The following is a 21820-nucleotide window of genomic DNA, read 5'->3' on the forward strand; positions in this document are numbered from 1 at the left end:
CGCGCGCGGCCACGTCATCACGTCAGCCTCGCTCGAGCCTGTCCGTTTAAACGTGTGCCTCAGCCAATCAGGAGGCTCCAGGTCAGAGGCGCCGCGGATGTACCGGAAGAGAAGATGGCTGCACGCAACGGGAAGACGGGGCTCCTGGAGAAGGTGAGCGCTTCTGTTTTTATTTAAAAGAAATAAAGAGTGAAGAGAGGCGAGCCGCCCGCTGCTCGTGTTGTACGAGCCGTGTGCTTCAGCCTGCTGCCGTAAAGCGCGTCGCTGCTGCCGCTAAACTGACGTTAGCCAGCGAGGCTAGGCTAACGCTAGCCTGGTAGTTCAGTGTGAGCAGGACGCGGCGCTGCCTGCGGCCGGCCGGCAGGCTCGCTGAGGCGGATACAGCTCGGTGTGTGTGCCGCTGAAACCCCGCAGGGCAGCCGGAGGCCGCCGGGAGCCGCTCCGACTGCGGGCTGGGCCGCTCCCCGGGCCGCGGAGGGCTCCCCGGGCCGCGGAGAGCTCCCCGGGCCGCGGCTGGCCAGGCTGCCGCTGCTCGCTCTGCCTGAAACCACCACACTGCAAGAGACAGAACAATATGCGTTAGACATTTGTTTAAAAAGTGTTTTACGTCTGTACATTAAACCACCAAAAATAGTACAAGATATGCGGGAGTAAGAAGTTGAGCAGATGTTACAGAGGTCTACCTGTGCACAGGTGTGCTGTGACCGGCGGGCTGCAGGCTGTGTCCCCTCCCGTCACACGGAGCCGGACAGCCGGAGCCCCAGCCCCGCAGATCAGACCTCCACTGGCTCAGGTTATCTTTTCCTACCGTCAGTATGACCTGAGTGCATATGTTAGGCTGCTTTCTGATTTATTTTTTCAGATCCATCAGTTTGTAACCGACCAATCAGTGAGCAGCTGCGTGTCGGCTCATGAAAACAACACAATGTAGAATTACACTACATTTACACTGCCAATGTAATGTGACCCAATTCCGATTTTTTGCTCTCATGTGGCACAGATGGGATCTGCTCGCTGACAGTGTAATCAGGAAAAAGACGCATGCATTCGGATATTTTGAGATCGGATACAGGCCTCATTCATATGTGGAAATAAATCAGATATGTATCGGATATGTGCCAATGCGACCGCCGTGTAAACAGGCTGATCGGATTTTCTTACACGTTGCGTCTCTAACGTCATCAAATCTGCGACCAATTAGCTTATTTTGTCGCATAAATAGTGACCACGCGGTAAACGACAGACTGAACATGGAGGCTAACCTGCAGAGAAAGATGAGAGATGAGGAGGAAAATTCGGCACAGTGGTCAGTTGAAGAGGTCAGATGTCTTCTCAGTCTTTGGGGAGAGGAGAAAATTCAGGAGAAAATAAAAGGGACCTACAGAAATAAAGCCGTGTTCCAAGGCACGCGCGATGTTTCAGATGTTGTAGGCAAGTGGAATCGCGTGAATCAGATATGAGTCACTTGATAAAATACGTGTAACCACACAGTAAAAAAAAAAAATCGGATTCAGGCAGCAAATCCGATCTGGGCATCAAGACTTGCAATGTAAATGCAGCCTTAGATGGAGCAGAAGAGACACATGCAGCAAACACACAGCAGACAGGTGTGACTTTTCCCTCCCAGAGGAAAAGAAAAGAGCTGCTCTGTCCGTCTTTCTGGATCTTGTCCTCTCCAGGTGGACCTTCTGCCTTTCTGACTGCCACACCGCTCTGCTCAGCTTATCAGCATTCATCACTGATCATTAGTTTAGCAATTTATTCCTTTACAAACAGCTGTATATTTGTTAACACATAAGCTCAGGAGTCAGGTGTCATGTCTGTTTCCCGCAGGGCCCCCTGACCTCTGACCTGTGACTGGAATACTCCACTTGTCCATGTGGCAGTTTTGATAACATCTTCATGAATAGTTCAGCCTCAGTGAGCATCAGTCAGTGGGAAGTGAGGCAGCTGAACACACAGCTAAATAACCACATTGTAACCTAGTGTGTGTGTGTGTGTGTGTGTGTGTGTATGTGTGTGTGTGTGTGTGTGTGTGGTTCCAGTGGAGGATCGATGAGAAGCCGGTGAAGATCGATAAATGGGACGGAGCGGCGGTGAAGAACTCTCTGGACGACGCTGCCAAGAAGGTCGCCGCAGTTCACACTCCCACCTCCTCAGGAGCTTCTCACTTCAGTGCAGCAGAGTCCAGAAACATTTATAATATCCAGAAACATTTATAATATCCAGAAACATTTATAATATCCAGAAACATTTATAATATCCAGAAACATTTATAATATCCAGTAACATTTATAATATCCAGTAACATTTATAATATCCAGTAACATTTATAAGACCAATAACATTTATAATATCCAGTAACATTTATAAGACCAATAACATTTATAATATCCAGTAACATTTATAATATCCAGAAACATTTATAAGACCAATAACATTTATAATATCCAGTAACATTTATAATATCCAGTAACATTTATAAGACCAATAACATTTATAATATCCAGTAACATTTATAAGACCAATAACATTTATAATATCCAGTAACATTTATAATATCCAGTAACATTTATAAGACCAATAACATTTATAATATCCAGTAACATTTATAATATCCAGTAACATTTATAAGACCAGTGACATTTATAATATCCAGTAACATTTATAATATCCAGTAACATTTATAATATCCAGTAACATTTATAAGACCAGTGACATTTATAATATCCAGTAACATTTATAATATCCAGTAACATTTATAAGACCAATAACATTTATAATATCCAGTAACATTTATAATATCCAGTAACATTTATAAGACCAGTAACATTTATAAGACCAATAACATTTATAATATCCAGTAACATTTATAATATCCAGTAACATTTATAATATCCAGTAACATTTATAAGACCAGTAACATTTATAATATCCAGTAACATTTATAAGACCAGTAACATTTATAAGACCAATAACATTTATAATATCCAGTAACATTTATAATATCCAGTAACATTTATAATATCCAGTAACATTTATAAGACCAGTAACATTTATAATATCCAGTAACATTTATAAGACCAGTAACATTTATAAGACCAATAACATTTATAATATCCAGTAACATTTATAATATCCAGTAACATTTATAATATCCAGTAACATTTATAAGACCAGTAACATTTATAATATCCAGTAACATTTATAATATCCAGTAACATTTATAAGACCAGTAACATTTATAATATCCAGTAACATTTATAAGACCAGTAACATTTATAATATCCAGTAACATTTATAAGACCAGTAACATTTATAAGACCAGTAACATTTATAATATCCAGAAACATTTATAATATCCAGAAACATTTATAAGACCAGTAACATTTATAATATCCAGTAACATTTATAATATCCAGTAACATTTATAATATCCAGAAACATTTATAATATCCAGAAACATTTATAAGACCAGTAACATTTATAATATCCAGTAACATTTATAAGACCAGTAACATTTATAAGACCAGTAACATTTATAATATCCAGAAACATTTATAATATCCAGTAACATTTATAAGACCAGTAACATTTATAAGACCAGTAACATTTATAATATCCAGTAACATTTATAAGACCAGTAACATTTATAAGACCAGTAACATTTATAATATCCAGAAACATTTATAATATCCGGTAACATTTATAATATCCGGTAACATTTATAAGACCAGTAACATTTATAAGACCAGTAACATTTATAAGACCAGTAACATTTATAATATCCAGTAACATTTATAAGACCAGTGACATTTATAAGACCAGTAACATTTATAATATCCAGTAACATTTATAAGACCAGTGACATTTATAAGACCAGTAACATTTATAAGACCAGTAACATTTATAAGACCAGTAACATTTATAATATCCAGTAACATTTATAAGACCAGTAACATTTATAAGACCAGTAACATTTATAATATCTAGTAACATTTATAATATCCAGTAACATTTATAAGACCAGTAACATTTATAATATCCAGTAACATTTATAATATCCAGTAACATTTATAATATCCAGTAACATTTATAATATCCAGTAACATTTATAAGACCAGTAACATTTATAATATCCAGTAACATTTATAATATCCAGTAACATTTATAAGACCAGTAACATTTATAAGACCGCAGGGAAACATGTGTTTTATCTGGGACCAGGAGAGAAATGAGACCCTTTTCCTGTTTTTAAATTAGTAAACCTTCATTTATCCAGGGAAGGAACAAGCAGCAACAGGTGTTCATATGCAAATGAGCTCATTAGGGGCGTGGCCACCACCATTTAAAGCTGAGTGCGTGAGCGTGCACGAGGCTTGTGCACGTGGCAGCAGTTGCACACAGGCTGAGGTTTAGAAGGCAGCTTTCTAAGTGTGTGTGTGGCTCTGTGTGATGTCAGGTGATCTTGGAGAAGTTCGGCTACGTGGAGAACTTCCGGCTGGTGGACGGCCGCCTGCTGATCTGCACCGTGTCCTGCCTGTTCGCCATGCTGGCGCTGGTCTGGGACTACCTGCACCCCTTCCCCGAGTCGCGGCCCGTCCTGGCCTGCTGCGTCGTCTCATATCCTTCATGCTCCGGCGGCCATGAGCGAGCGCTGAGATTTATAACACCTGAGCAGCTGGGAGCAGGGCATTTTTTAAAATTGACCCAAAACAATTGATCACTTATCAGAATAATTTGTGATTAATTCACTCCTTGTGTTTAAATGAATTTGAAATCATGTAACCCTTTGGGATCTGAGCAAATAGGTTTGATTTTCTTTCCCTCAAAAAAAAAAAAACAGGAGAAAGTCAGTGAGCAACTTATCAAGAAATGACCTGAACATTTTCAAGAAATTAGTCAAAAGTTCCAAGAAAATGATGTGGAAATTAGTTTAAAAAAAGAGAGAAAGAAGGAACAAAGGGAGAGAAAATGATTAGAAATTATTTCCTGTTTTCACTCATTTTCATTTGATTTTCTTGTTTTGTGTGTATTCATTCATTTATTTATTTATTTATTTATTAACTTTGAAGAAATTTTATTTATTTTATTTTTTGGGGAAGTAGTAATTTTTTGCAGCTTTGACCTAATCTCTTGCTGAGTTTTGGTTCGTTTCTTGTCGAGTTGTTGTCCAGTGTGTGTGCTCAGGTTTCACAGGTGCGTTCAGGTGCAGATCTGAACATTTTTATTTCTACAGAAGCAGGTCAGAGGTCAGGTCTTCCTTAACCAATCAGCACGTACTTCATCATGATGGGCATCCTGACGCTCTACACGTCCTACAAGGAGAAGAACATCTTCCTGGTGGCCATCCAGAAGGACCCGGCCGGCATGGACCCCGACCACGTCTGGCAGCTCTCCTCCTCCCTCAAACGGTACCGACCGCCTCACCACACACACACACACACACACACACACACACACACACACACACACACACACACGCCACGCCTCGCCTCGCCTCATATCCCCACGCCACACCACGCTCTCTGAACACTAACGAGACCTAAAAACACCCCCGTCCCACCGGAGTGCCGATACCGGACCTGAACCCAAACCTTAGAAATAGGGTTGGGTACCGAGAACCGGTTCCTATTTGGAACCGGTTCCTAACGTCCGGTTCTGGAACCGTTAAGGAGATTTTTGAATTTCGATTCTTTTTTCGGTTCCGAGTGCCCGCACTAGTTTGTTTTCGGGGCGTGTATTACTCCGCTCGGCGTCCTCCGCGCCTCCGCTAGCAAGAACATCACTTGTCCGAACATGGACCGCAAAAAACACCCGAAAGTCTGGCTTCATTTTAATTTGAAAGAGGACGGAGTAGCACAGTGCAACATCTGCGAAAAAACAATTTCTGCCAATGGAGGATGCACGACAAACATGACAAAACACCTTCGCCTGCATGGTGTAACACTAATCGAGTGTACTGTGTTTAACTCGTTGCGTCGCTCTCCTGCTCCCGTTGCTTCCTCCACTTCGGACAGTCAACCTTCATCATCAGCCAGCAACTCCTCGCTGCAAACAGAATCAGGTACATGGAAATTATGGTTGTCTTATTCTTGTCTTATTATGTGGTGAAAAGGCTGCATCCCCTTTCAGAAGTAGACTTGGCGTGGCGACTTTTTTCACGAACATGGCATGTCCTTTCGACAACGATCCCGTGGATGAAGGTGCAGTGTTACTGCGCAGAGAATTAAATATTCGTCGGGAGATGGTTACAAGACGCGCATAGATGTTTTACCTGTTTGAACAATGTTTTTATATTTCATCTTAAGCTGCTGCCAAGTGCGCTTCTCCCCCGCGGGACTGCACCTAAATGAAATAAATTAATAGGCGACCATTCAAGCAGATTTCCCCTGTAATATTATTGTGATTGCAACGGACTCCATTTAAACTTACGCACTGACCCGAGCAGGAATGTTCTCTCCCAGGCCGTCTCCCTCTGCTTTTCCGCTGCAATGGTGTTGCATTTTTTATTATTATTATTACTTTGAACATGTTCAGACTCTCTGTATGAATGCATTAAGATTTCCAATTCAGCTGGGGTGAAACACGCAGCCTGACGCTTCCCCGTTGCCATGGTGACTCGTCAAATCGGGGCTACATTGACTCTGTCTTTTTCCAGCTGTGGGTCACGCGCTTACCTCCAGGTGAAACTACTCCGAGTTGATCAAACTGACTCAGATCAGCTGTTCTGGAACCCAAAACTCAGAGTTTCCTGTCTCAGAGTCGATCCACTCAGAGTTCAGGGTCAGACTCGGAGTTTGTTGAACCTGCTTCATGAAACGGACCCCTGGTAGTTACTTGTTATCTACACAGTAACAGTTCAGATTTAACTGCTGACAGATTTGTCTTTGGCAAAGTGCTCATTTCATTTGAAAACATCACTATATATGGACACATGTTAAAGTGTTTTTGTGTATTTGTTGCACATTGCTCTTATGCTCTGTTCAAAAAATTTACTAGAGATATCTTATGTCTTAAGAAAATGGCAAATACTTGACATCAATATGTGCACTTTTATATTGTGTAATTAGACCGATTTATGTAATGTTTTACCAATGTTTACACCTGCAAATGTACATTGTGTAGCTTTTTCAAATGAAAAAATTCTCCTGATAAATAGGCTGTGACCTGTTGACCTCCATCTCAAAGAATCGGAATCGAGAATCGTTTAGAACAGGAATCGATAGTGAGAATCGGACTCGGATTCGTTAAAATCCAAACGATACCCAACCCTACTTAGAAATGATGTTGGGGTTCAGGTCCGGTTCAGTCATGTTGCCGTTATTTTACTGAAACTCGACAGTTCAAAAATAAAAATGAAGGAGCTGCTGTCTGTTCGGCGCTGCACACGGTTCCTGCACAGCGCTGGAGTTTACGTGACGACCCCGAAGGCAACACGCACGTTGTTTCAGGCGGTAAACGTCACCTGGAGACGGAGGACGAGGGGAACCCGGGGCCCGGTCCGAGTCCCTTCCACATCCAGACAGTAGGGCTGGAACCATCCATCCGTCTGGATCAATATATCAATCTAACGATCAGCGACCCGGTCTAATCAATACTAAGTGGAAAGTATTGATCCCTGACATCATAGAATAGAATAGAATAGAATAGACAGCCTGTATTGTCAGGAGCGCTCCTCCTCCTCATCATCAAGCTCCCATCAGTAAATATGACACCAACTCAGACGCTGTAAAACACCTCAGAGATGCAGCTTTATTTTGAAATTCCCTCGGCACATCTGTGTCACCATTTCCCCCTGAGCGTACTGCCTTCTTAAACTTTCAAACAGCGCCACCACCAGGCGGGAAACAGCAGCCGAGAAGCAGTCCGCAGCGCCGTGACGTCACCGGCGAGCTGAACGGACGGCACGACGCCGACGGCCCCTCGACTGGACTGAATCGAAATCACCTCTGAATTTGAGATTTGTGATTTGGGCCCCAGTCACTTCACAGCAGGCCACAAGAACACATGTGGACTGCAGGCTTTGGGGCCCAAACTGCATGGGATTAGCAGAAGGTGGGCGTGTCTGCAAAGGGGAGAGAACCCATTTTCATTCACACAGCTGGAGGTCAAAGGTCAAGGGACCCTGCTGGAAACACACATGACAGGTTTCCCCTTGGCGACACTGAGCTGAGCTCTGGAGCGGGTCGAGCCGGATCCTCGGCTGAAACAAGCACAAAGAATAGGAACATTATCTGAGCTGACTGTGTCCCACACACACACACACACACACACACACACACACACACACATACGATGCACTTGATAATTTTCATGTTCTGTGTTTATAAAAACTTGTTCTGTTTCCTTTGATCTGAAGCTTCTGAGGCTGTTCTGGAAACAGTTTGATAATAAACAAGAAATATAGCAACTTCTGATCGACCCGTATCAATTTCAGGCTTAAAGTAACATACAGGTTTAAGCCCCGCCCATTTCCAGTCAAACCACGCCCACTCCCAGTTTTAAGCCCCACCCACTCCGTAGTCTGTAGTGCCGCTCAGACCCGATCAGTTAAGAACAAGAAGAACAGGAACCACCACACTTCAGTCAACTGTCTTCACTGTGTGTGTGTGTGTGTGTGTGTGCGTGTGTGTGTGCGCGTGCTCCCAGGTTCGATGACCAGTACACGCTGAGGGTCTCCTTCACCGACGGGAAGTCCAGGAGCTGTCGTGAGACGGAGTTCACCAAGTCGGTGGCGGCGTTCTTCGACGAGAACGGGACGCTGGTGATGGACCAGTTTGAGAAGTGTGTGTCCAAACTGCACGACACACTCGCCACCGACAAGAAGACCAAGTGATCCGCACAGCGTGTGTGTGTGTGCGCGTGTGTGTGTGTGTGTGTGTGTGTGGATCTTGTCTCTGAACACGCCTCCAACATGGCTGCCAGGAGACACGTGATTGGTTAAGTGTCTGTTGGCTGTTGTTTGGTACCCCCTCCTCAGCAGGATCACATGACGCGAGGGGGGCGGGGCAAAGCCGAATAAAGTTGTTACTCATTATTAATCTAGATTATTCTTTTCTTTTGGTATCGCCACGCTGACCCAGACCCCGTCAGCTGGGCTCTTATTTTCTTGGTTTGATGTGTTTCCTGTTGAAACAGGAATTTTGGGTGGGACAGAAACACGCTTTTATTTTGAAGGGACAGGTGTTTGCGACAGGATGTTTAAAGATTTGTGAAGGTTTTAATTTGCAGCCACTGGGGCAGGATGATGTCACTGTTTGACGGGAAGTAGAGGTCATGTGACTGTGACGTCACTTCCTGGAGACGTGAAACGAGATTTTTATTTTATTTTTGGTGGGAAAAAAAAACGCCCGGGTGCTGGGTTGAGTCTAAACGGTCCTCACCGCGGCAGGTGTGTCTAGAGAGGAGCTGAAGCCTGACCCCTGCTGGCCGACAGCAGGGCGGCAGGTGATGTCACCTGATATTCACCTGCAGCGAGTCTGAAGTATGACGTCATCAGAAACACCTGGCCTTCACTTAAAACAGGATTCATTATTGATTAACAGTTTAATGTTTAATTAAACACAGATCCACTGAGAGCTGGAACCATGTGACCAGAGACGAGGCCCCGCCCACTCGCTGCTGTCCCGCTGGCTGTCAGACAGAGAGGCGGAGCCTGACTGCTTTCCATAGCAACCCTCATGTCAATCAAAGTTACCAGGCTGTTTATTGAAGACTGCTGAATATTGGCCCCGATCATCAGTCTGAACCAATAACTGATCGATCCCTGACGTCGCTGCAGGTGGTCGCCCCGCCCCAGCCCAGCCCATCCTGCCCCGCCCCAGCCCTTCCTGCCCCGCCCAGCCCCAGCCCATCCTGCCCCGCCCCAGCCCATCCTGCCCCGCCCCGCCCCAGCCCATCCTGCCCCGCCCCGCCCCGCCCCAGCCCTTCCTGCCCCGCCCCAGCCCTTCCTGCCCCGCCCCTCCCCGCCCCAGCCCTTCCTGCCCCGCCCCGCCCCGCAGGTATAGTTGTGGGTTCAGCTCCTCAGTCTGTCCCTCTGATTGGTTTGTTAGCATGTTAGCAGGTTAGCATCTGTAACTGAAAAACAATGGGCCTGTGAATGACGAATGCTAATGATGCTAACAGCCGAGGTTTCCTCTCTGGAGAACAGATGAGCCCAGTGCAAACTGCTGAGGACACACACACACACACACACACACCTTTTCATGCCTTACACCACTGAATGTTGACCAGGATTTTATTTTGAAAGTGTTTCTCTTCCTGTCAGTCTGGTTCTCTCTAATTAACACAAATAAGACAAAAACTCTGTGGGAGGAATCTGAAAAGGTGTGTGTGTGTGTGTGTGTGTGTGTGTGTGTGTGTGTGTGTGTGTTCAGCTGGGTTCTGTTACAGTGTGGTTCCAGTGACCTGCTGGAGAACGGTTCTGTGTGTTCCTCAGCAGGTTCCACATGAACCTCCTGCGTTTTTCTACGCGCAAAAAAAATGAATTCTGATTTTTTTTTTTTTATGTCATATTTCTCTTCCTCTGACTTTCTTTTCCTTTTTTCCTTCAAACTTCTGACTCAAATTGCTGAAATCTGACTTTTTTGATTCAGATTTTTTTTTTTTTTTTTTTTTTTTTTACATTAAATTCTGTCTTAAATTTCAGAATTATGATTTTTATTTATTTTGGGGGGGATTAAGATTTTGAAAAAAAAACAAAAAAAAAGTTTAGGATTCTCTTGTTTTTCTGATGTCAGATTTTTTTTCTCTTTTGTCCTCGAGGCTTTGGCCTCAGAGTTTCTCTCCTCTGTGTTCGGGCTTCGGTCGTGTTGCGTCCCGTCGCCGCGTCCCGCCGTTTCAAACGGTTCGTCACATTTCGGCCAGAGGGCGGCGCCCTCCAGCTGGAGCCGCTCATTTCGCTGTTTGTTTGTTTGTTTGTTTGTTTGTTTGTTTGTTTGTTTTGTGTGTCTGGACGTGAGGGCAGCTCGTCTGTGATTGGCCAGAAGAACCCAGCCTGAGTTTCCTTTGCGTGACGTCATCACCACGTCTGAGGCGTGAAAAGCTGCAGCAGAGACGAGTGAAATGGACTGGCTTTTCAGAATAAAAGTCCCACCTGTTGTAACTGTTAAAGGTTTTTGTTTCTTCTGCAAAATAAAAAACAGCTTTTTGTAATCTGTCTGTGTCAGATATTGAGTTCATGTTCCAACGCCGCAGGACAAGAATCACTTCCTTTGTGTTGGCGATCGACTGATATTGATTTTTCATGGCCAGTATTGATTATTAGGAATAAAGGATTCAGGGCTGATTTTCACTTATAGCACGTCTGACAAATAAAGTTTTAGAAACACAACAAACCTCGCTTTGAATTGAAAAATGTTTCAGTAACATAAGTGTAAAAAAATAAAGGAAATTATAAGGACAAAAAAATCTGAAAATGAGCAAAAATAAGATGAGAATTTGAATAAAAAGGTCAAACTAGTGTTTAAATGTGAGATCAGAGAAACTAACTGGAACATTGTGAGTTCCCACGGCGGTAAAACACACACACACACACACACACACACACCAGTATCCACCTGTCACTGTATGTCAGTGATCCTCACTATTTTTTTTTTTTTTTTTCATGAGAGCCACACTGGCAGGACAGTCAACAGGAGAGCCACTTTTACACACACACACACACACACACACACACTCCCCACCAAGCATATCTGCTTATTAATTTGTCACACAATATGTAATGCAGCCAATACAGATGCGCTTTTCCATCTTATATGAAAGCTACTTTTTTTTTTTTTTTTTAACATCGAACCAACTTCATTCCAAGTCGCTGCTCTTCGTGATCAATAAAACTGTCAGTCAAACAGAAAGTCAGGCAAAAAATGTTCAGTTCAATAATTAATACTTTATGAAACTGAGCTCTCTGCCTTTACCGCCACAGAAACACACAGCACGCTCACATGATAACAAACAGCAGGGAGTGTGTATATACTAATGTGGGGGAAGTGTGTGTGTGTGTGTGTGTGTGTGTGTGTGCACCTGTGTGCTCCTTCCTTCTCAGTGGATACGGAGGCCTCCTAATCTTTCTTAGCGCAGCTGCTTGTTCACGCGCCTCACGTGCTCGTGTCCCGCTGCAGCAGACAGGTAGGACAGGTACGTGACGTCACACAGAAGAAGAGCGTCTGTCGGCTACACCTGCAGGTCTGGGAGCGGCGGTGACGTCACCTGCTGCTCCGGGTCAGACGTCAAACCGCAGCGAAAGCTCTGCTGCGTTTAATGTTGAGAAATGCCTGGGAAAATGTAGCTTCTGCGGACGCTGCCGCGCTGTTTGATCAGTAAAATAGTTTCACTACATAAAAACGTTTTGATTTAGAAAACAGTGACGTTACGGCCACGCTGCTGACAAATGGAGTTAAACTAGTGACGCCGCTACTGCCCGACACTGTTTGAATATATGTATATTTTTTGTAAATGATGTGTATTGGCTGCATTACCATATAAATCACTGGCTGCCATGCGAGCCACCAATTAAAGCTTGGTGAGTAGCACTGCTGTATATCATTATTACCACAGGCTTAAAGGTTGGATTAGATTACATTAGATCAGATTAGATTATCAGTGCACATGTGGTTTTGCATCCAATCAGAGTTCAAGTAGAGGCGTGAGGGAGGAAATGACGTGAATATTAAATATGACTGATCTGCTCTGTGCACCAGCTCTGACGTCACACACGACAACTCATAAACAAACTGATGAAAGCAGCGAAGGTCCGTCACTGGAGCTTCACGGAAATCAAACTCAGAATGTTGGACGCTCTGCTCACTGCGGTGCACCTGCAAGCAGCTCAGTGTCCTGCAGGGGGCGCTGCTGCTCCGCACCTGCAGAGCCACACAGCCACACACCTGGAGCCAGAGGGAGCCTGTGACGTGTGTGTGTGTGTGTGTGTGTGTGTGTGTGTGTGTGTGTGTGCAAACAGAATAAAAGCTTATCTGCTGCATCTTTGTTCGGGACGTCCTGTAACATCGACCCGCTTTATTTTAGTAGATTTTAGTGAATTATATTTCATTCTATTGAATTTTTTTAAATCTCATACTCTTTGACAAAATTAATGTTATTATGTAATTTTTTTTTTTTTTTTTTGTATTTTTGTTCTGTTTGAAGTTTCAGAGGGTTATCACTCATCTGACCTTTAAATACATCATTTTAAAATTAAACATTTTTTATATACACTTTTAGTTATATAAAATAATATATATATATAATATTTTATCATGTATATATAAAATATCTAATATTTTCTCATTTTCTTTCTTTTTTGTGATATCTTTCTTGAAAATTTGGTAATTTTTTTTTTTAAACTAATGTTCCACAGTTTTTGCCTTTTTCCCTGCATGTTTCTGAAAGAATTCACATGAATAAAGTGAGAATTTAAAAGCAGCAGAGAGACTTGTCTCTTTTCTACCTGCAGCTCACAGGTGGGGCGAGCGACATGGACAGAAAGAGGGAGAGAGAGAGGGGGCGGGCTCAGAGAGGGAGGAGTCAGCAGACAGAGAGAGAGAGAGAGCGAGTGAGGCAGTAATCAGATGTGTGTGTGCGTGTGTGTGTGTGTGTGTGTGAGTGTCAGAGTGTCGCTGTCGCTCGGCCATGGCCTGTCTGATGGCCGCCTGGTCCGTCCACAACCCGGCCGTCACCAACTCTATCATCATGGTGAGTGCTGCACACACACACACACGCACACACGCACACACACACGCACACACACACACACAGCAGGAGCTGCTCAGGTCGCCCTGGATAAAAATGCAGGTTGTGGATGAAAACAGTTTGTTTCCATGTTTTTGTTGACGTGGTCGGAGGTGAATCACAGCCTCATGAAGGAGACAGCCGGACGCCTGCTGGAGTCCAGAAATGTGGCTGCGCTGCAGTTTCTATCACAGCTGCTTCTCCTGAGAGAGAGAGAGAGAGAGAAAGCGTGTGTGTGTGTGTGTGTGTGTGTGTGTGTGAGAACACACTTTTTGACTCGTTTGTTCAGTGTGTGTGAGAGGACAGACAGAAGAAGTCAGCTTGTTGTTGTGCTGGAGGATAAGCTCTGTCCGACAGTTACCCCTGCACTCTGCGTATAGAAACAGATTAGCAGCCCATATGGAGCCACTGCACACACACACACACACACACACACACACACACACACACAGAGGCTCTGACCACAGGCAAAAAGTTCCAGAGAGTGATGCTTGTAAAGATGATGTGTTTGGTGGTGAGATGAGGACTCACTGCTCGGGACGTCCCGCGCGAACCTCCAGGTGAGAGTTACGCCCCCGAAACGTCGAGCTGGCAAACTCCAAACTCCAAACCCAAACCCCTAACCTAACCCCAACCCAAACCCCAGCCCTAACCTAACCCTAACCCAACCCCAGCCCTAACCTAACCCTAACCCAACCCTAACCCTAACCCTAACCTAACCCAAACCCTTCACACAGAACAACAGAGGAGCCGTCAGGGTTTAGATATCTGAAATGGACAGCAGAGACTGAGAGCAGCACCTGAGCAGGTGAACGACCACACAGGTGACCCTGCTGCTGCCTGAGTGTGCAGCCACCCAGTGTCACCTGGGAGACTGCCACACTGTGTGTGTGTGTGTGTGTGTGTGTGTGTGTGTACATGTGTTGTGTAGTTCCCTGGGTGTGTACTGTTGGGTTCTGTTGGGCTCTGTTGGGTCTTTTTTACACTCAGGTAGATGTGGGCTCAGGTAGATGTGGGCTCAGGTAGATGTGGGCACAGGTGCATATGGGCTCAGGTAGATGTGGGCTTAGGTAGATGTGGGCTCAGGTAGATGTGGGCACAGGTGCATATGGGCTCAGGTAGATGTGGGCTTAGGTAGATGTGGGCTCAGGTAGATGTGGGCTCAGGTAGATATGGGTTTAGGTAGATGTGGGCTCAGGTAGATGTGGGCTTAGGTAGATGTGGGCTCAGGTAGATGTGGGTTTAGGTAGATGTGGGCTCAGGTAGATATGGGTTTAGGTAGATGTGGGCTCAGGTAGATATGGGCTCAAGTAGATGTGGGCTCAGGTAGATGTGGGCTCAGGTAGATATGGGCTCAGGTAGATGTGGGCTTAGGTAGATATGTGAGCTGGTATGACAATAAAGTTCCTTGAATCCTTGAATCCTTGAATATGGGCTCAGGTAGATGTGGGCTCAGGTAGATATGGGTTTAGGTAGATGTGGGCTCAGGTAGATGTGGGCTCAGGTAGATGTGGGCTTAGGTAGATGTGGGCTCAGGTAGATGTGGACTCAGGTAGATGTGGGCTTAGGTAGATGTGGGCTCAGGTAGATGTGGGCTCAAGTAGATGTGGGCTTAGGTAGATGTGGGCTCAGGTAGATGTGGGCTCAGGTAGATGTGGGCTCAGGTAGATGTGGGCTCAGGTAGATATGTGAGCTGGTATGACAATAAAGTTCCTTGAATCCTTGAATCCTTGAATATGGGCTCAGGTAGATGTGGGCTCAGGTAGATATGGGTTTAGGTTGATGTGGGCTCAGGTAGATGTGGGCTCAGGTAGATGTGGGCACAGGTGCATATGGGCTCAGGTAGATGTGGGCTTAGGTAGATGTGGGCTCAGGTAGATGTGGGCTCAGGTAGATGTGGGTTTAGGTAGATGTGGGCTCAGGTAGATGTGGGCTTAGGTAGATGTGGGCTCAGGTAGATGTGGACTCAGGTAGATGTGGGCTTAGGTAGATGTGGGCTCAGGTAGATGTGGGCTCAAGTAGATGTGGGCTTAGGTAGATGTGGGCTCAGGTAGATGTGGGCTCAGGTAGATGTGGGCTCAGGTAGATGTGGGCACAGGTGCATATGGGCTCAGGTAGATGTGGGCTCAGGTAGATGTGGGCACAGGTGCATATGGGCTCAGGTAGATGTGGGCTTAGGTAGATGTGGGCTCAGGTAGATGTGGGCTCAGGTAGATGTGGACTCAGGTAGATGTGGGCTTAGGTAGATGTGGGCTCAGGTAGATGTGGGCTCAAGTAGATGTGGGCTTAGGTAGATGTGGGCTCAGGTAGATGTGGGCTCAGGTAGATGTGGGCACAGGTGCATATGGGCTCAGGTAGATGTGGGCTCAGGTAGATGTGGGCTCAGGTAGATGTGGGCACAGGTGCATATGGGCTCAGGTAGATGTGGGCTTAGGTAGATGTGGGCTCAGGTAGATGTGGGCTCAGGTAGATGTGGGCTCAGGTAGATATGGGTTTAGGTAGATGTGGGCTCAGGTAGATGTGGGCTCAGGTAGATGTGGGCACAGGTGCATATGGGCTCAGGTAGATGTGGGCTCAGGTAGATGTGGGCACAGGTGCATATGGGCTCAGGTATCTCCCAGCAGGCGACAGGGTCAGAAAACACTTTGCGCCATAAAAAGCAACAAACCCAGCAGCAGTCAGTTTTCTGCCTCCACTCAAATGCAACTGAACTGAAGATGCATTCAGGTGTCGCATGTAAAAACTGCCTGAAGAGCTCAAGATGTTGCAGAAATTTCATGACCAGCAGCAACCAACAGTTTTCATTTCTATGATCTATGGATCTGAAACATTCGTCTATACAGGAAGTTTGGTGACTCAGTAAAAATGAAACTGTAGGTTTTCAGTAAATGTTGACGTAAATGTGTACTGAGGGGTCGTTTCAGAGAAATTTCAAACGTTATTTATTAATTATCACCTGTTGAAATTCATGGCGCACGAAAATGAAGTGTTGCCTTTAATTTCACTTTAAATGCAAGACACTGATCCAGCATCACAGACTATCAGCTGGTAACATCGTCTTGGACCCGCTGTGTGATGAGATCGGTTCTCTGTAGAACCTCCTCTGCTTGGAACATCAGTACCACAGCAACATCTCACAGACTGAAAGTTGATTTTTTTCTAAAAAGTTATGAAAAGAAAAAGTGACGATTTCTTATAAATATTACTGTTTTTTGTGTCTCAGAATTTTTTATTTAATTTTGATTTTTTTTCCTTTTGGTTGTTGCATATCTGACAAATTTCGAGTTATACCGAGTTATTTTTCTTCTTTCCTGATCCTTACATTTGGCTTGTGTTTGTGTTTTGTGTTATTGATGCCGTGCTGATTTTAGTTATTGCTTGGTTTTATTGTTTCTGTTTTTGCGTGGAGCGCAGAGGAAGATCAGAGAGCACTTTCTGGAAGCTGATGGAGATCCAAACACAGAACACAGACGAAAGAAAGAGCATCTCAGCATCTCATATGCAGCTTCACATCACACCATGCAAACTCTGCCTTTAATGTTCTGCTGCTGTCCGCTCAGAAACCTCCATGTCAAATGTTGTTGGTGCTGTCCGCCATAACCATCCTGTCTTCCCCCAGAACACCAACGGGCCCCCGGACCTGATGTTGGACCCCCGGACGGTGTGTGTCTGTATGGACGAGGTGGTCAGCAAGCAGCATGCTGGTGGCGGTGGTGGCGGTGGCCAGCAGACGCCGCTGCTGCACCGACACCTGAAGAAGGTGGAGAACAACCTGACGGAGGCGCAGAGGTTCTCCTCCCTGCCCAGGAGACCCGCCGTCAACATCGAGTTCAAAGACGTGTCCTACTCCGTCCCTGAAGGACCCTGGTGGAGGAAGAAAGGTGTGTGCCCCACTTTCTCTGCAGCGCCCCCTATAGGTCTTCAACAGACCGTCAGATGATCAATACATTAAATATCAGAGTTCAGTAGAAAATCCACAACATGTTGACATTCTGACATGTGGGCGATAAAGTCTACCGCGCTATAAAATTAGCTCAGTTGGTTGAAGATCATTTAGACTCAACTGTCAAACTATGTGCTTATTCCACTTTTTTCACAGTTGAGTCTAATTCCTTAAACTCTGATTGTCCCTCATATTCTCCCCTCACATTCGCAAAAAATCAACCAGCTTGTGCTTGTAAAGGCCCAGGAACTTTGATTTCCCATCTGTAGGTTTGAACAAAAGCTCGGTGGCGCGGCGTGACTTTGTAATGACAAGCGCAGTGTCCAGTGTGAAGATGTGAGCCTAAGGAACATGCAGAGTAAGCACTGTGAGAACAGATGAGAGCCAGTTGGTTGAGTTTGTGTTTGCTGGACGGCAGCAGAGTTAGGATTAAAGCTGTAATCTGTGATCGGACTCTGCCTGCTGGACGGATTCCCCTCAACTCTGTCGCTGCTGCAAACACCGGCGAGGCCAGCGGGTTCACACGAGCCTGATCAACAACCTGCTCAGCCTGCTGCTCCCATTGGCTGCCAACACAGGCTGCACGGCCAAGCTCCGGTCCAGCCAACTGAGCTCCACCGGAAAGACACGTAGATCTTCTCTATTTGATGTGATTCTGCAGTGTCTTGGTTTGAATATTCTCCTATAAGTATCAGAGTGATGGAGCCTCAGCAGAGACACAACATGGAGGAAACACAAGCTGCTGCCAGCACTCTGAGGGGGAGCTGAGGGGAAAGTTAGGGGGAAAGTTAAGGGGAAAGGGGTTAAAGTTTTGTGTGTTCAGTGAAGGCAGCAGCATGGCTCCCTGCTGTCACACCAGTTTCACTTTTTCTAAGAGAAATCTGGTGAGTTTTTCCAGCTGAAGCCGTCAGAGTGCAGTCAGACAGCAGGACAGGTAAAGGTGAGCGTCGTCTGCGTGTGGCTGCACCTGCAGCGGTGCTGCTGGAGGGAAACACCTGCTGTTATCACACTGAACACACTGAGGGGGGGAGTTCAGGGAAATCAGAGTTCCTGGGCGTCTACAGGCACAATTCCATGCAGCTGAAAACAAACAAATAAACAAATAAAACAAAAACAAAAACAAAACAAAATAAACTCATAGATTTTTTGATGGTGTCCATGTTTTAACTTCAGTTGCAGTGACATAAAAAATTCGGCTCTCCCTGAGTTGATGAATTAAACAAACAAACAAACTAGATAAACAACAACAACCCAAAGGATACAAGAGTTGGGAACTGAACCCGGCTCGTCGAAGTTGAAGAGAAATGTTGCTGTTGCTGCGACTCCCTGCCTGGTGGCCGCTAGCCTCGCCTTAATGGCCACACCCACCTCCCTGCCGGCCACACCCAAAGGAAATAGCTGATGCCCCAACATTACTAAAATGGCAATTTAACGAGTAAAACCTTCACGAGGAGAACGTCAGCAGAACCGGTGGGTGCCGCATTTTGACAATTTAAACGCCTGGGGAATATTTCAGTTCTAACATGAAAAGCAGGTTATTACAAGGACCGGACACCTTTTTCTTTTCAGATCCAGGGGTCAAAGGTCAAAGGTCACGGTCTGAAGCTGCTGGGGGCTTAGTGTCTTGCTCATGAGAACGTCAGCAATATCATGGAGACTCAAACCTGCAGCATCTCAGACGCCAGACAGTCTGGCTAATATTCTGCAGCAAATTTGACTTCTTCACGTTTTCCCGGGTTGATGGCATCAGACTGCCTGAGCTCAGATCAAAAGGAGGCCTGTGTCTGACCGTGCCATCTGATTGGTTGAGTCTCAGAACAACATTCAGTAGTTTATTATAAAACTTTGGTTTGAGTTGTGTGTGTGTGTGTGTGTGTGTGTGTGTGTTGGGGGGATTACCATGGCAGGCGGTAATCTGCTAATCCTCTGTCAGGGTCTCCTGCTGTAAATAGCTGCTGGCCAGATTAGAGAGAGTGGTGGAGCGGGCTGTCCCCGCTGCTATGATGCCGCCGCCCACCGATGATGCAACCTGCATCTGGGCCAATCAGGAACCAGTATGTCTCCTGGTTTTGACCAGATGCATCAGAGCAAGTTTGTGTAACTGAGCTCTGAGGAGCTGGCTGAGCTCTGAGGAGCTCAGCCAGCTGTCTGCTCAGATCATCCAGACCAGTCAGAGTCCAGGTGGACCAGTAAGACTCTTGCCAGACCAGTAAGAGTCCAGGTGGACCAGTAAAAGTCCAGGTGGACCAGTAAGAGTCTTGCTGGACAAGTAAGACTCTTGCCAGACCAGTAAGAGTCCAGGTGGACCAGTAAAAGTCCAGGTGGACCAGTAAGAGTCTTGCTGGACAAGTAAGATTCGGATGTTTGGCTGGAACAGAAAATAGTTCTTGATAGGAGAACCATTTCCTTAAAAGGTAGGAGTCAGGCTAACGACTCCCATAGACCTCAAGTCTTTATGCTAAGCTAACAGGAAATGCTACCCATAGGAACTGAACCCGTGGACATCCAGAGGTGGACATGGTGTCCAACATCTGGTCTCAGTCTGGGGAGGTTGGGGAAAGGAGATTTTTCCCACTGACAGTAATTTTAATAAAAGTAGGAGCCCCTCTTTCTTGAAAGCGAGGGAGGTTTGTGGTTTTGGAGCGGAGGAATGTCCTGCTTTGTTGAGCTAAGTCTGTAATAACGGGCTGTTGTGGTCTTTCCCAGCTCATGTTCACAGCGAGGCGGCAGGCTCTTGTTCGGTCTGAGGATTACAACATGGGAGTTTCACTGAGAGCATCTCACCTCAAGTGTGATTAATCCCTACCTTTTTCTACCTTTTTTCGGGCATTCAGTGGCATTCAGACAGAACAAATCGGTGACTGGCTGTCCCCGGCTTGATTTGCAGTTTCCGCTTGGCTTCCCGGCGCGAGGTGTTCAGGGAATTCTTCACGCTCTCCTCCCAATACTGAACACCACAGAGACAGCTTTCACACTTTCCCAGGGATCCCTGGCATCCCGGGAACACCTGGGAATTCACCGATGAGTTCTCCAGCCATGAAAACAAATGACACTGATAAATGCCCTGGAAACGTTGCTATGCTGATTTAACTTTGCACATCATGCAGAGTCAACAACACACACAACCAAGGCTCTGATCAACATGCTGCCGTCCACACGTTTGCATGTTGTTAGCGTGTTAGTGTTTTTTTGTTTGTTTGTTTTTTTACATATAAACAGTATTGTTACATCATACAGAAAACATGAGGACAGCATGTCATTCTCAGGCAGTTTGGAGCAGGGTGAGGGTTCATTTGGTCATTTGAGGTCGTCAGATGAGTGTGTGTGTGTGTGTGTGTCTGTGTGTGTGTGTGTGTGTGTGTGTGTGTGTGTTGGGGGGGTTGTTTCAAAACAGCAGGAACAACTTTTAGTTTTGGAGGCTGCTGTTTGAAACCAGGATCGTGTGCGGAGGCTCTTATTTTGAAAAGTTTTTTTTTTTTTTTATCTCACCCTCATATCATCTCCTAAAAGCTTATAATCTGAGGATGAAATTTCTGTTTTAATTTTCTTGTAATTTAATTTAAAATATGAATTTGCAGTGATTATAAATACATTTATTATTTTTTTCATGTTTTTTTTTTTTTTTTTTGCTAGTGTGTTCTTAATTTTGAGGTCTTTTTTTAAATTTCTGATATTGTTTGTATCTTTTTTTGTTGCTGCTGTTTTTTGTCTTCAGACTTTTGGTAATTATGGTCATTTTGAAAAAACATGAAGTAAAAGATGGTTTGCAAATTAGCAAAAAAGAAAAATAACGGAAAAGTAGTAAAAAAAAAAGTGAAATAAATAAATGAATAAATGGGTGGATAAATACATAGATAACCCGGTGTGTGTGTGACGGTGTGTGTGTGAAGGTCTATGGAGGTGTGTGTGAAGGTGTTTGTGGAGGTGTGTGTGGAGGTGTGTGGAGGTGTGTGGAGGTGCGTGGAGGTGTGTGGAGGTGTGTGTGAAGGTGTGTGTGGAGGTGTGTGTGGAGGTGTGTGGAGGTGTGTGGAGGTGCGTGGAGGTGCGTGGAGGTGTGTGGAGGTGTATGTGAAGGTGTGTGGAGGTGTGTGTGGAGGTGTGTGTGGAGGTGTGTGTGGAGGTGTGTGTGGAGGTTTGTGGAGGTGTGTG

The 21820-nt window shown here is 45.2% G+C and overlaps 2 protein-coding genes across 2 annotated transcripts in view; both read left to right on the forward strand.

Moving 5' to 3' along the window:
* On the forward strand, window positions 1-9043 carry spcs2 (signal peptidase complex subunit 2). Its single transcript, XM_030066584.1, has 5 exons — window positions 1-153; window positions 2046-2129; window positions 4463-4623; window positions 5280-5414; window positions 8653-9043. The coding sequence occupies exons 1-5, from the start codon at window positions 115-117 to the stop codon at window positions 8837-8839; spliced, it is 606 nt and encodes a 201-aa protein (XP_029922444.1). The 5' UTR covers window positions 1-114; the 3' UTR covers window positions 8840-9043.
* A 4514-nt stretch (window positions 9044-13557) lies between these two features.
* Window positions 13558-21820, forward strand: part of abcg1 (ATP-binding cassette, sub-family G (WHITE), member 1) — a 34993-nt gene continuing 26730 nt past the window's right edge. The window contains exons 1-2 of the mRNA XM_030066553.1: window positions 13558-13692; window positions 17348-17609. Coding sequence (XP_029922413.1) covers window positions 13630-13692; window positions 17348-17609 — 325 coding nt within the window. The 5' untranslated portion in view covers window positions 13558-13629. The remainder of the gene's footprint in view (window positions 13693-17347; window positions 17610-21820) is intronic.

The sequence above is a fragment of the Myripristis murdjan genome, chromosome 13 (genome assembly GCF_902150065.1).
Source record: "Myripristis murdjan chromosome 13, fMyrMur1.1, whole genome shotgun sequence".
Lineage (NCBI taxonomy): Eukaryota > Metazoa > Chordata > Actinopteri > Holocentriformes > Holocentridae > Myripristis > Myripristis murdjan.

Coding starts and splice junctions, on each gene's coding strand:
- spcs2 (XM_030066584.1), top strand. CDS start 115: ATGGCTGCACGCAACGGGAAGACGGGGCTCCTGGAGAAG. Junction 154..2,045: donor AGACGGGGCTCCTGGAGAAG/GTGAGCGCTTCT, acceptor GTGTGGTTCCAG/TGGAGGATCGATGAGAAGCC. Junction 2,130..4,462: donor TGGACGACGCTGCCAAGAAG/GTCGCCGCAGTT, acceptor GTGTGATGTCAG/GTGATCTTGGAGAAGTTCGG.